Below are 12298 nucleotides of genomic sequence, written 5' to 3'. Positions count from 1 at the left end.
GCGATCACTTTGCCACGAGAGAGCGCTTCGTTCGCCACACATGTGCAATGTGCAGCAATGTTCAGGCGCGTACGAGCGATGCTCGCATGCATGTATCCAGATATACAGATAAATATACAGTATCCCAGAAATCGCGTGTCTTTCACTTGATAAGTTATCGGAGACCCAACTAAAAACAATTATAATCGAATCATGAATTCGTAATGGTCCCTGTATTATGATAGATTTTAATCAAATTTGGAAGCAAAGTTTGAAACTTCTGGAAACGCAGGTAGAAACGTTGAATTATCTCGAACTTTATATTAATGAACTTTGTAACAAAAAAATAATCTCGCCATCTATCATTTTTAGAATAAAAAAAAATTAAGTCTCGAACTATCTCTTGTCGAGGAAATCATTGCCGTCAACATTGCGAAGAGGCAACGCTAATAAAAAAAAGAAAAGTTAGAGCCATCCAGTATATTACAAGGTGTGCATGCACGCGAGTCGAATGTGTGCGGAAGCGAAAAGGAGGGAGAGAGAGAGTGAGTGTAAAGAGTGTAGAATCCGCGGCTCGTCAGAGAAGGATCCGCGCGATAAAAGCGAGAGAGAGGGAGACGCGACGAATAGGCGGGCGAGAGAGGGAGGGAGAGAGAGTAAGACAGGAGAGCAGCGCATGCCGTTGATGCCGTAGCCACGGCCCCCGCGACTCGCGCCTCTGAACTCGTGCAGCGGCCCCGTGTCGGACGAATTTTAATGGCGGCTGATCCCGACTCCGCCGTTTACAGTGTTGTGTTGTAAAGCGACACGGACGGCCGCTCGGCGCTTGGCGCGGCGCCGACTTATGCTATCGGGAAGGTACGCGAGGCGAGCGTCGCGCGAATCATCATCCGGTGGCGATACCCCGGGCGGTGCTGTGCGTGTACGGTGGCGGCGGCGGCAGCAGTGGCAGCAACAGCAACAGCGACAACCCGTTCGTGGTGGCGACCAGTGCCTATCTCTCTGTGCGAGTCGCGAGCCTCCTCCACCAGCCGTGAGCGAGCATGTCGCACGTCCGCGATGTGCCGTAGCGATCACGCCGTTGTGCGAAAAGCGTTCCCGCAGCGAGCAAGGTAAATCTTCGTCTAGCCGCGCGCGAATTAGCGACACGGCGAGTACGGAAGGTACGAGGTACGAGGTGGCGGCCCTGGCGTCTCGCCCGATATCGTCGCTTGTGCTCGGAGCTCGAAGGCCAGCGTGTCGCGTCTCGCGCAGTCGGGCATTTCTTCTGTTGCTCTGTTCTCTCTTTCGACGTTTCCATCCAATTTTACTATTCGATTCCTTTCGCGTCTCGGCGTTACGGTGATCGCGATCGCTAATTCGTCCATCACGGCCGTGTTTTGGTAGGCGATGTGATCGTGACGGGAATGGGTAGAGGAGCAAGAGGAGGAAGAGAAGGAGGAGGAGGAGGAGGAGGTGGTGGTAGCGGCGGCGGTGAGGGAGGGGCGACGGAACGGGGTTGATGGAGAATATCCTTGCCTTTGTGCGAAGACAGTGGCCTTAGCTGTCAAGTGCAGCTACGCTGGTCACGCTAATGAAGGGCGGTGCGTGCTACGGTGTTGCCCGAAATGCGTGGAGCCATCTGCCCCGCTGTGCCGTTGTGCTTCTTCATTGTTAAGCAGGCGAGGCGAGCCTCTCCTATTCACCGTTTTCTCGGTGTTCGTCGACGAAAGGTCTCTCGCTCGAACGGAAGCGCGTTGCCAGCGTGTACGCGCCGTACGGCATCCGACTGGCATCTTATCCAAACGCTTCTAATATTCGACGTAGGCTCTCCTCACGATTCATGCTCTGTCTCTCTCTCTCTCTCTCTCTCTCTCTCTCTCTCTCTCTTCATTTCATTCTCTCTCTCTCTCTCTCTCTCTCTCTCTCTTCTCTTCCTCTTTTTTTCAACTCTCCGCGTATGGATTTTGCGGAAGTCGCCACTTTGCATTTTTTAAGGTTATTCCGAAAATCTGTGTTTAGTGTATTACCGTGTGGTACGTTAGTTTATTTTCAGAATTGCGAGAAAAAAAATTCGAGATTGAAATATATTTACGGAAATAATAATATGCCGATACAAAAGTGAAGTGCACACGAGGTCGAGATAATTTATAAAATGAATAAAAATATACGAATTGTATAACGTAAGATTTCCCAACACGTGAAATCGTTAACCCTTCGTTTTTTGACACAAGCAAAATTTCACTTTTCTTTCAAACTTCTCTCTAGTCAAATTTCAAGTTTTATTAAATAAAATTTTATTAACACTTGAATTATAAAGAAATGATTTGGTTGTGCAATAGAGATGTTGAAAAGTAGCCTTGAATTTTTTCTGATTTTTTAAAAATCCAGAACAGTAAAAACTTGAGTTGGATAAAAAAATATTCAGATTACAGACAGTGAGAGTAAAAATATAATTGTGGAGGATTAATTAATATATGTGCAATATAGTTAATTCATAATGTTTCAGGAGTGCCAGACAATGATCGGGACGTCGGTGCCTGCGTTCGAGCATAGCTGGTAGTACTGAGTTAACACTGGCTCGTCACCAGCAGCAGGGCACGTACCCTGACACCATACCTTTTACATTTCCTCTCCTAGACCTGCATACGCACTGACGCACACGCTACGCGTGTGCGCACGTGCTTTGTCAGCTGTCGCATACACACCATGAGATTCCTGGGACTTACTCAGTCATTTCCCAAATCACCTACAGTGACGCCTCTACTAGTGCCGCTGTCGCCACCGCTCCTTCATCGGTTTTCCTTCTCATCCATGTCCATTGCCATATGGTTCCTAGTGATATTGGCGACTGCAGCGATAGATACTCCTGCTGGCACCGCTCCACCGATACAGGAGAACAAATCCCCGCATATAATAGCCCAGTTTCCCGCGGGAAATGGACAGCGATACGGACATTTTTCCTTGGACGCCAATGCAACCAGAGAGGGAGCTTTGAGGTTTAATCACCTTGCTATAGATCCATCCTCGGGAAGGCTTTATGGAGGGGCAATCAACAGACTCTTTCAACTCGATTCAAATCTCAAACTGGAGGAATATGTCTCAACAGGTTAATTTTTTTTCTTTTCTCAGCATAATACAAGATGATTTGCAGTATATAAGATGAATAATCATATCTCTCTTATTTTAGGACCGAGACTGGACAATCCTCAATGTCATGCAACAGGTTGCATGGCAAGAGATATAGCTACTTCCTTAATGGATAATGTAAACAAGCTACTGATCGCCGATCTCGAGTCGCAGATGTTAATCTCCTGCGGTTCCCTTCTTCAAGGTGCTTGCGAAAAATACAGAATGTCCAACATATCCATTAAGCCAGAGTTCATTCCTCTCAGCGTGGCCGCCAACGATGAGAGCTCGTCCACTTATGCTTTTATTGGACCCGAAAAATACAATCCGTGGGGGCAAACGAACATACTCTATGTAGGAACGACGTTCACCAACAAAGGGGATTATCGTCACGACGTGCCCGCCATATCTAGCAGAAATCTCGATAAATTAGATTTTGCCGAGTACACATTTAATAAGCAATCGATCGTGTATATCGACGTCAAGTATCGGGATCACTTTCTGGTGAAATACGTGTATGGGTTTAACGCGAGCGACTACGCGTACTTCGTTCTGGTACAGAAGCAGTCGTATTTACCCGAGCAAGAGGAACTTGGATATATCTCTAGGCTGGCGCGAAGTTGCATTAGCGATCCGAATTACGACAGCTACACCGAAGTGACTCTACAGTGTACGGTCGATCTAGGGGATGGGAAGCAACATCATTACAACTTGGTGCAGGATGCGAAGGTCGCGGCGGCGGGTAGCGATCTGGCTATGCAACTCGGTATTTCTGTTGGCGATCCGGTATTCGTCTCTGTATTCTCGCCCAGCAGAGGCATCACGAACGAGCCTCTGTCACGTTCGGCAGTTTGCATCTACAGCCTGCAAGACATCGAGACAAAGTTCAATGAAAATATTCACATGTGCTTCAATGGTAGCATCAAGTATCGAAATATGGGTTACGTCAGCGGTCCTATACAAGACGGAAAATGTCCTACTGCTGGTGTAAGTAAAAATTAATCAATAGCAAGAATTAAAAATCATCGTGCTATTTGCGATTGTTTTTTTTTTTACTATTGACGTTATTACTTTGCAGACCACAGGAAATATTCTCAACTTTTGCGAAGTCGGATTAAAAATTTCGGGTGTATCGCCCATTACGGGTCAGGCTATTCTGCATTTTCCCGACACGTTTATTACCTCGATATCCATTGCCAATACCGAGAGTCATACCGTAGCGTTTTTCGGCACCAATGACGGTGTTCTTAAGAAGGTTTTATTATCTGGAGTTGAGGCATTTGTCTACGAAAGTGTTACCATTGATAAGGGACAAAAACTATTGCCTGACACACTCATTTCACCGGATGGCAAATATATCTATGTATTATCCAACTCGAAGATATCGAAGGTTAAAGTGGAGCATTGCAGTGGTTACACCAATTGCAGCAGTTGTCTCGACGCGAAAGATCCTTATTGTGGCTGGTGCTCTTTAGAAAAGAGGTAAATTGGTTATACATACAAATGTTATATTTTTTTTTTGTAAATATGGAATTTATGTTATTTTAGCTGTTATTATATTTTAATAATGTGAATTTTTTTTGGCCCACAGATGTACTGTGAGAGGAGACTGTCAAAAAGCAAGTCATAGTAGTCCGCGATGGTTGTCCCTGGGCACGGGTCAACAGTGCATCGATTTTGAACAAGTCCTACCTGACCGTATGCCCATTAATCAGATGACCACAGTGCAATTAACAATTAGAACTTTGCCGGAGTTACCCACGGGCGCTAATTACAAGTGCGTTTTTGGTAACGCTGAGCCAATAGACGCGCTGATGACCGGTTTCGGACTTTCCTGCCCTACACCACCCGTCACAGAGAGACCTAACATTCCTGAGGACGCCGATCATGTGCTTGTACCACTGTCCGTACGCTCAAGTGAAACGAACAAAGATTTCGTTTCGCGCAACTTTGCGTTTTTCGATTGTTCGAGACACACTGTATGCACCGAGTGCGTAAAGTCTCAATGGGCATGTAGTTGGTGCGTCTACGATAACAAGTGCACCCACAATACTAGCTGTCAAGGCATTATATCAGGAGAAAACGTAAGTTTTTTTTTAAATTTGTTACATCTATATTTTTCATTTATCGCAATGATGCTGAAGCTAGCAGACGGTCGCCGCGCGACGCAGTGGTTCTCAACAAGGTTTTTGCCCACAGCGTCTGCTGCGCTCAAAAATTGTTCTAAGTAGATAATTTCACAGCATACATTATATACCACTACAGGACAGTCGTACAAAGTGACATTTTAGGTTTAACAAAAAAAAAACACGTTAAGAACATCGTATATGATGTTCTGAGAATTACAGACCGCATTTGGAAATAAATTTCCGAAAATATGTTTATATCTTGTTTTCTAAGAGGGCCTTTTTTTTAAACTTTGCAAAAAACTTTCGGGGTAACATTAGAGAGTTACCAGTAAAATTTAAAAAAAAGAGCTCTTTCAGAAGCCGAGTTATAAACAAATTAACTTTGAAGATAGACTACAAAAAAATCGCTCAATTTGGCAATTATTTATATCTCGACTTCTAAGAGAGCTCTTTTCTAGAGTTTAAAAAAAAGGCTTTCCTAGAAGACAAGTTATAAACATATTTCTGGGAATTTATTTTTAAATGTAGCCTGTAATTCTCAGAACATCGTGATTTTTTTTTTTTTTTTTTTTTTTTTTTTAAGTTAAAATGTCACTTTTGGACGACTGTTCTGTAGTGGCATATAATGTATGCTGTAAAATTATCTACTTAGAACAATTTTTGAGCGCAGCAGACGCTGTGAGCGAAAACTTTATTGAGAATCGCTGCGTCGAGCGTGTCGCGCAGCGGTCGTCTGCTAGATCCGTCTGCTAGCTTCAGCGTCATTCTATCGCAACTTATACTGTATTAAATATCTTTGTTTTTTTATTTTTTTAGCAAAACCCAGTTAATCTTGCTGCACATGGCGCGCAGTACTGTCCGAGATTCGTGGAACGCAAAGAGCCATTGATGCTGCCAAACAGTGTGCCTAAGGAGATCGTGCTCGAAGTGGAAAATCTGCCGCATCCGCAAGTAGGCCATAGTGGATTCCAGTGCATCGTCAGCATCGAAGGTGCTAATTTGAAGGTACAAGCTCGCGTGGACAGTAGTCGTTTTATTGTGTGTGACAAGACCGTATATTCTTACGAGGCGGTCAGTGGCGAATACGAGGCCGAGGTGACGGTTGTCTGGAACACGAATCATCACGTGGATAAAACCATGATAATTTTATACAAGTGCGAAGTGCTCGGTTCGCATCGTGAACACGCGGACTGTTCTTTATGCGTGACACGAGACATTCGATTTGAGTGCACTTGGTGCGGGAATAGTTGCGTGTATCGACATTCGTGTCTACAGTCACCGTTCACCGAGTGTCCGAAGCCTCGAATAGACATGATCAAGCCACTAAGTGGACCGATCGAGGGTGGTACGCTGGTGACGATCGAGGGTAGCAATCTAGGGTTGAAGGAAAGTGACGTGGAGGGTAAGATACACATCGGTAACACTCCATGCACCCTGGTGGACTATGAAGTGTCGGTGCGCATTGTTTGCCGCACCGGCCGGCACGAAGCCACAGATGCAGCATCCGTCGTGGTCGGAAACGACGCCGGTTACACGGAGAGCGCGGTGCTGTTCAATTATAAGGACATACGTCTGTCGGGCGTGTATCCGAAGGTCGGACCGCAGAGCGGCGGCACGCAGCTGGCTATCACAGGTAAGTATCTTAACATCGGTAGCACGATCTCGGCATATCTGGACGAGTTGCCATGCCACGTGAACGCGACTCAAGCGAGCAGCACGAGGCTAACTTGCGTGACCAGCAAGTCGGGCCGCGTCAGACGAATTCACAGACTAACCCTGAGTATCGACGGGGCAAATCGCACTCTTATGGATAATCCGTATAATTATACTCACGATCCGACCATCATGGAGATCAAGCCATTGAGGAGCTTTGCTTCGGGCGGCCGTATGATCACGGTACACGGCACAAATTTGGACACCATTCAGAAACCCGAAATGGAAGTTTACTTCGATAACGAGCAATTGCCAGTGAACAGAACCGTTTGCACCGTCCTGAATCCTACGCAAATGGAATGTCCAAGTCCGAGCGTCGCCAAAAGGTTCACCTCGATCCGACGCAGCGAGCGTTCGGCAGCCACTAATGCTCAAGGTACTTCGTCGCCGCATTCGTTAAGACTGAAGGAATCTCAGCTATCTCTCAAGATTGCTTTTATCATGGATAACGTCGAGAGCGTGAGGGACCTGGAGAAGCAAAGTCTCCGTAATCGACTACTCTACGTCGAAGATCCAAAATTCTTTCCATTTCCACGAAACGTCAAGTTGTATAAGGGGGACACGCTGGTGATCGAGGGCGAGAATCTCAACTATGCCAGCGACGAATCCGACGTAAATGTCACCGTAGGTATCATGCCCTGTAACGTAACGTCTCTCGCTCTTACGCAGTTGGTTTGCACGCCGCCGGATCAACAGCCCGCTGATACGGACGAGCTCGGCATCAAAACTGAGAGTGGACTACCCTTGGTGGTGGTACGGGTTGGTCGTAGTCTACGTTTTCCCATTGGATCTTTGCGCTACGAGGTCATTAAGTCCTATCCAATACCACCGGAAGCGATCGCCGGTATCGCCGCTGGCACCTTCGGTCTCATCTTTCTGTTCGTCCTGGTGCTCGTGATATACCGCCGTAAAAGCACGCAGGCGGAGCGGGAGTACAAACGCATACAAATACAGATGGACACGCTCGAGAGCAACGTCCGTATGGAGTGCAAACAAGCGTTTGCGGAATTGCAAACGGATATGACGGACTTGACCGCGGATCTCGAGTCGTCAGGCATACCCACTCTCGATCATAAAAATTACATTATGAAAGTGTTTTTCCCCGGGGTGATAGATCATCCCATATTGAACGATCCGCGATCACGCAGCAACGTCTCGCGCACAAACTACGATGCGGCAATGATACAGTTCGAACAGCTTGTCAACAACAAGTGCTTTGTACTGACGTTCATCGAGACCTTGGAGGCTCAGAAGGACTTTAATATCAGGGATAAAGTGAACGTTGCCTCCTTACTCATGGTTGTTCTAATGGGTAAGATGGAGTATGCCACGGATATACTGATGAATCTACTGTTGAGACTGATCGATAAAGCGGTAAATACTAAGCATCCGCAGCTTATGTTAAGGAGAACGGAATCCGTGGTGGAGAAGATGTTGACGAATTGGATGGCACTCTGTATGTACAACTACCTAAAAGATTACGCTGGCTCATCTCTGTTTTTGCTATTCAAGGCGATCAAGCATCAGATAGAAAAAGGACCGGTGGACGTGATGACGCACGACGCGAGATATTCTCTCTCGGAAGAGAGACTTCTGCGCGAGCAGATTGAACATACGATTGTCACGTTGCACGTGGTGCAGGACGATCTCGACGAGAAGATACAGTGTAAGGTTCTAGATTGCGATACTATAAGCCAGGTAAAGTCAAAGATTCTCGATGCGCTATACAAGAACACTCCGTTTTCGCTGAGGCCGTCCATACACGACGTTGATTTGGAATGGCGGCACGGTCGTGGTGGTCACTTGACCCTTCAGGACGAGGATCTCACGACCAAGTGCTGCGGCGAGTGGAAGAAGATAAACACGCTGGCGCATTATGGTGTCAAGGAATCGGCGGTGATGTCGCTGATCCCCCGGCAGAACGACGGCTTCTCGGTGGCGTGCAAACCGCCCTGTCACAATTGCAAGCCCTCGCATTATCATCCGCAGCAGCAGCAGCAGCAGCAGCAGCCGCCGTCGACGATTCATCCGCATCATCAACCGTCGCACCAGCATCATCTACATCGACACTCGAATCACTGTTCGTCCACGCATCTTCCATCCACGCCCAATCACGGGCTGATCAGTCCTGTAATGTACAATCATCCCGTGAGCGGTCTGTACTTCGACTCCCAACACTCGCCACCCATTATAACGGCGAATGGCGACGTCGAGAGTGCCCACGGCGGCAATCAGCGACTGTATCATCTGGTGAGGCCCATCGAGGATGTGCATTATCCGCCCGGTTTAGGCTTCACCGGAAGCAGCAAGCACCACCATCCAGAGCGGACGCACAAAGCGATCCCAGAAATATTCCTCACGCGATTGTTATCGACAAAAGGTACCGTACAAAAGTTCGTCGACGATTTTCTCAACACCATACTGACCGCTAACGAAGCGTTGCCTAGCGCGGTTAAATGGTTGTTCGATCTTCTCGATGAAGCTGCTAAGCAGCACGGCATCGTCGATCCGGAAGTGGCGCACGCGTGGAAGTCGAATAGCCTGCCGCTCCGATTCTGGGTTAACTTTATCAAAAATCCAGATTTCATGTTCGACATTAACAAGTCCACGACAGTGGACTCGAGTCTCTCCGTGATCGCGCAGACGTTCATGGACTCGTGCTCGATGACGGAACACAGACTGGGCAAAGACTCGCCGTCTAACAAGCTGCTCTTCGCCAAGGACATACCGCACTATCGCGAGAAGGTGGGTCGATTCTATACGGATGTGCAAAGATTGCCGCAGATCACCGATCAAGAGATGTCTAGTGCCATGCAGCAATTGAGCGCGTCTCACGCAAACGAGTTCGATGTGATCGCGGCGCTGAAAGAGCTCTACATCTATGTCAGCAAGTATTATGAACAAGTGAGTAACTCACTTAACCGAAAATCATCGCCCGACCCCCCTCACTTCGATGTGAAACTAAATCATGACGATGTTTTATGAAATTCTTTTCAGATCCTAGAGGCCTTGGAGACAGATACGGGCTGTCGCAAACTACACCTAGCTCATAGACTAGAAAACGTAGCGTACACGCTCGAGGGAGAAGAGACCAGTGCCTGCTGACATACCCTCCTCACTTCCATCCCAGGACCCGTCAACCTCTCCAGAAACACTGACTAGTGCCTCCACTTCATGCATCAGATACACCTCGTTACATATGTACAAATATTACACATTACAACACACCGTGTGAATAACAATGCCGTAAGAAAGATACACGCGATTTCGTTAGGGCTAGTCAGGCGATAGGTCACGGGATAGACAGTCCTCGTGGTAGTATTTTACCGTCTTTACGTGTTGGCCATACCGAAATACGCTTGTGAACATGTATAGATATTGGTAGGCAATGTACGCGCCTCTGATCCTTAAATCACGACGCTGGACAGACGCCTATTAAATCTCTCTAGGAAATGAGCAAAGTATTTATACAAATATAAATCTCATCGAATTTGAACGAATCTCAATTCGTAAGATATTTTTTCGCGGGTGATTATTGTTATCGTAGTATAAGCGAGAGATTAGTTGTCCTAAGTTATTTTAGTCCCCCCCCCCCTCTATTTTATTTTACGACGTTGCGTTGCGTGAAAATGCAACGCCGTCGGCTTTTCTCTGTCGAGACTCTTTTGAGGATCCGAGACGTGGATCGGTGCAAATACTTATTAGAGAAGAAATTTAAAGTGTAAATTTTATCGCCGATCTGATATCTATACGTGTGTACGTAAATACGGAATACATAACGTAAAATAAAAGTAACATGTCTAATGGTAAGTGAGAAAAAGCCATAGTGTCCACCAGACTGTCTGTACGGGAGCGACGTACGGCAGCGAGTAGTCTGTGATCCGAGCACGAGTGGCTATGCCTACTATCTTCATTATGATATATACATATATATATATAATTATTAATGTTATATATATATATACATATATATATACATAAAAAATATATATATATAAAGCAAAAAATCATGCGCAACACACACCTCCACGGATCGTAGTGAGCTAGTTAGAGAGGGACTATATGTATTATAAGTTGGGGGTTACGCACCCTTATAATTCAGAGACAGAGTAACAGATAATATTAAATTAAGGTGATTAAAGTAACGTTAAAAAAATTTAAGAGTTAAAAGTTATAAGAGCAGCTCAGTCTACTCTAGGCCTATCTACGTATATCGTCTAATGTCGAACGAAGAAATCAGTGTTTTTTATTTTTATTTTTTATTTTTTTTTATCTCTTATTTTGCTTCTGAGTCTCTCTATATCTACTATACGTGGTAGTTAACAAAGTGTGAATAATTTTTTAGGAAGGCCATTTTGTGGAGCATCTAAAATTTTATCTTCCATTGTACGTATTATATTATTGTGTTATTATTATTATTATTATTATGATATTATCAACGGTTATTAATTATTTCTCTATTATATATCTATATATATATATATATATATAATTATTAATGCTGCCTATTAATTATGATTGCTATATTATTAAGTGTAATAGATGCAAAACGAAACGGACCTTTTATATTATCGTGTTGCGAGATTATTCTAGACTGTTTCGATCATACTGAAGAGAAGAAATTTTGTATTTAATGATGTACTCTGGCTGAGATTCACGTGTTTTTGTCGCAATAGATCTTAGCTGACACTCGTCGTAGCACAACGAGATGCAGTATTTTTTCAAAGGATCTAACTTACTTTTTAGTTAATATAAGACTGGAAGTTTTTTAACTCGCATTTTTTTTCCTTTTTTTGAAGGAAATTTTCAAAGTTTTGTAATACCGGTGGAAATTAAGTAACGATCGTCACATTCGGCACGCACTGCCAAGTTTTTCCAAGTTGCGCACTTTTACAAACTGTCGATCTGTTCAGAGTCAGTGTAAGTAACTCATCGTTCAATCGAGACGCAATGCAGATTGATCGATGAGTCGTCGGCATAGGTCCAGGGAGACTGGGGACGTGCTCATACTCTTGTACTTAATACGTCGCGCGTTGTAATTTCAATGATATTCCAGGTCCCCAGGCTCCCCGCGTTTGCGACTATTCGGCAACCTGTGTATCCCTTTCTCTCTATTACATGTGTATCGTATTTATTTATATTACAAGGAACAAACTGGAACTTGCGACCGCGAATGTACGTCAATCTGTGCTAATTGTGAGTTTTTTTTTACACTTTGTCGTGTACACGTCCCTTGCTAATCAGTGATCGTATGTGAATACTGTGTCCGCGTTTATCTGATTCTGATTTTACGCGGATTTCTACGCCTCTCTTACGTATGTACGTATGTGTGCCATCTGTCTACACGCGATGAGAGATTCGCTCGCCCG

At 45.3% G+C, this 12298-nt stretch overlaps 1 protein-coding gene across 2 annotated transcripts; it reads left to right on the top strand.

The window, feature by feature from the left end:
* Positions 1 to 130: 130 nt before the first annotated feature.
* LOC105207489 (plexin-B) lies at positions 131 to 10883 on the top strand. 2 transcript variants are annotated; one of them, XM_026131661.2, is made up of 7 exons: positions 131 to 1091; positions 2468 to 3067; positions 3149 to 4074; positions 4166 to 4569; positions 4679 to 5171; positions 6033 to 9833; positions 9927 to 10883. In XM_026131661.2, exons 2-7 carry the CDS (start codon positions 2668 to 2670, stop codon positions 10032 to 10034), a joined length of 6132 nt encoding a protein of 2043 aa, XP_025987446.1. In that variant the 5' UTR covers positions 131 to 1091; positions 2468 to 2667; the 3' UTR covers positions 10035 to 10883. The 2 variants fall into 2 exon arrangements, with proteins under 2 accessions (XP_025987446.1, XP_039310517.1); XM_039454583.1 differs by lacking the exon at positions 131 to 1091 and adding an exon at positions 1107 to 1781.
* The last annotated feature ends 1415 nt before the right edge of the window (positions 10884 to 12298 follow it).

Source organism: Solenopsis invicta, chromosome 10 (genome assembly GCF_016802725.1).
Source record: "Solenopsis invicta isolate M01_SB chromosome 10, UNIL_Sinv_3.0, whole genome shotgun sequence".
In the NCBI taxonomy this organism is placed as follows: Eukaryota; Metazoa; Arthropoda; class Insecta; order Hymenoptera; family Formicidae; genus Solenopsis; species Solenopsis invicta.
Note: the sequence above shows the minus strand (reverse complement) of the source record. Positions and strands in the feature narration are given on the sequence as shown.

What these genes read in the sequence shown, in the direction of transcription:
- LOC105207489 (XM_026131661.2), top strand. Translation starts at nt 2,668, where the DNA reads ATGAGATTCCTGGGACTTACTCAGTCATTTCCCAAATCACCTACAGTG. An exon ending in GGAGGAATATGTCTCAACAG is followed by an intron (nt 3,068 to 3,148) that starts GTTAATTTTTTT and finishes CTCTTATTTTAG; the next exon opens with GACCGAGACTGGACAATCCT. An exon ending in GAAAATGTCCTACTGCTGGT is followed by an intron (nt 4,075 to 4,165) that starts GTAAGTAAAAAT and finishes ATTACTTTGCAG; the next exon opens with ACCACAGGAAATATTCTCAA.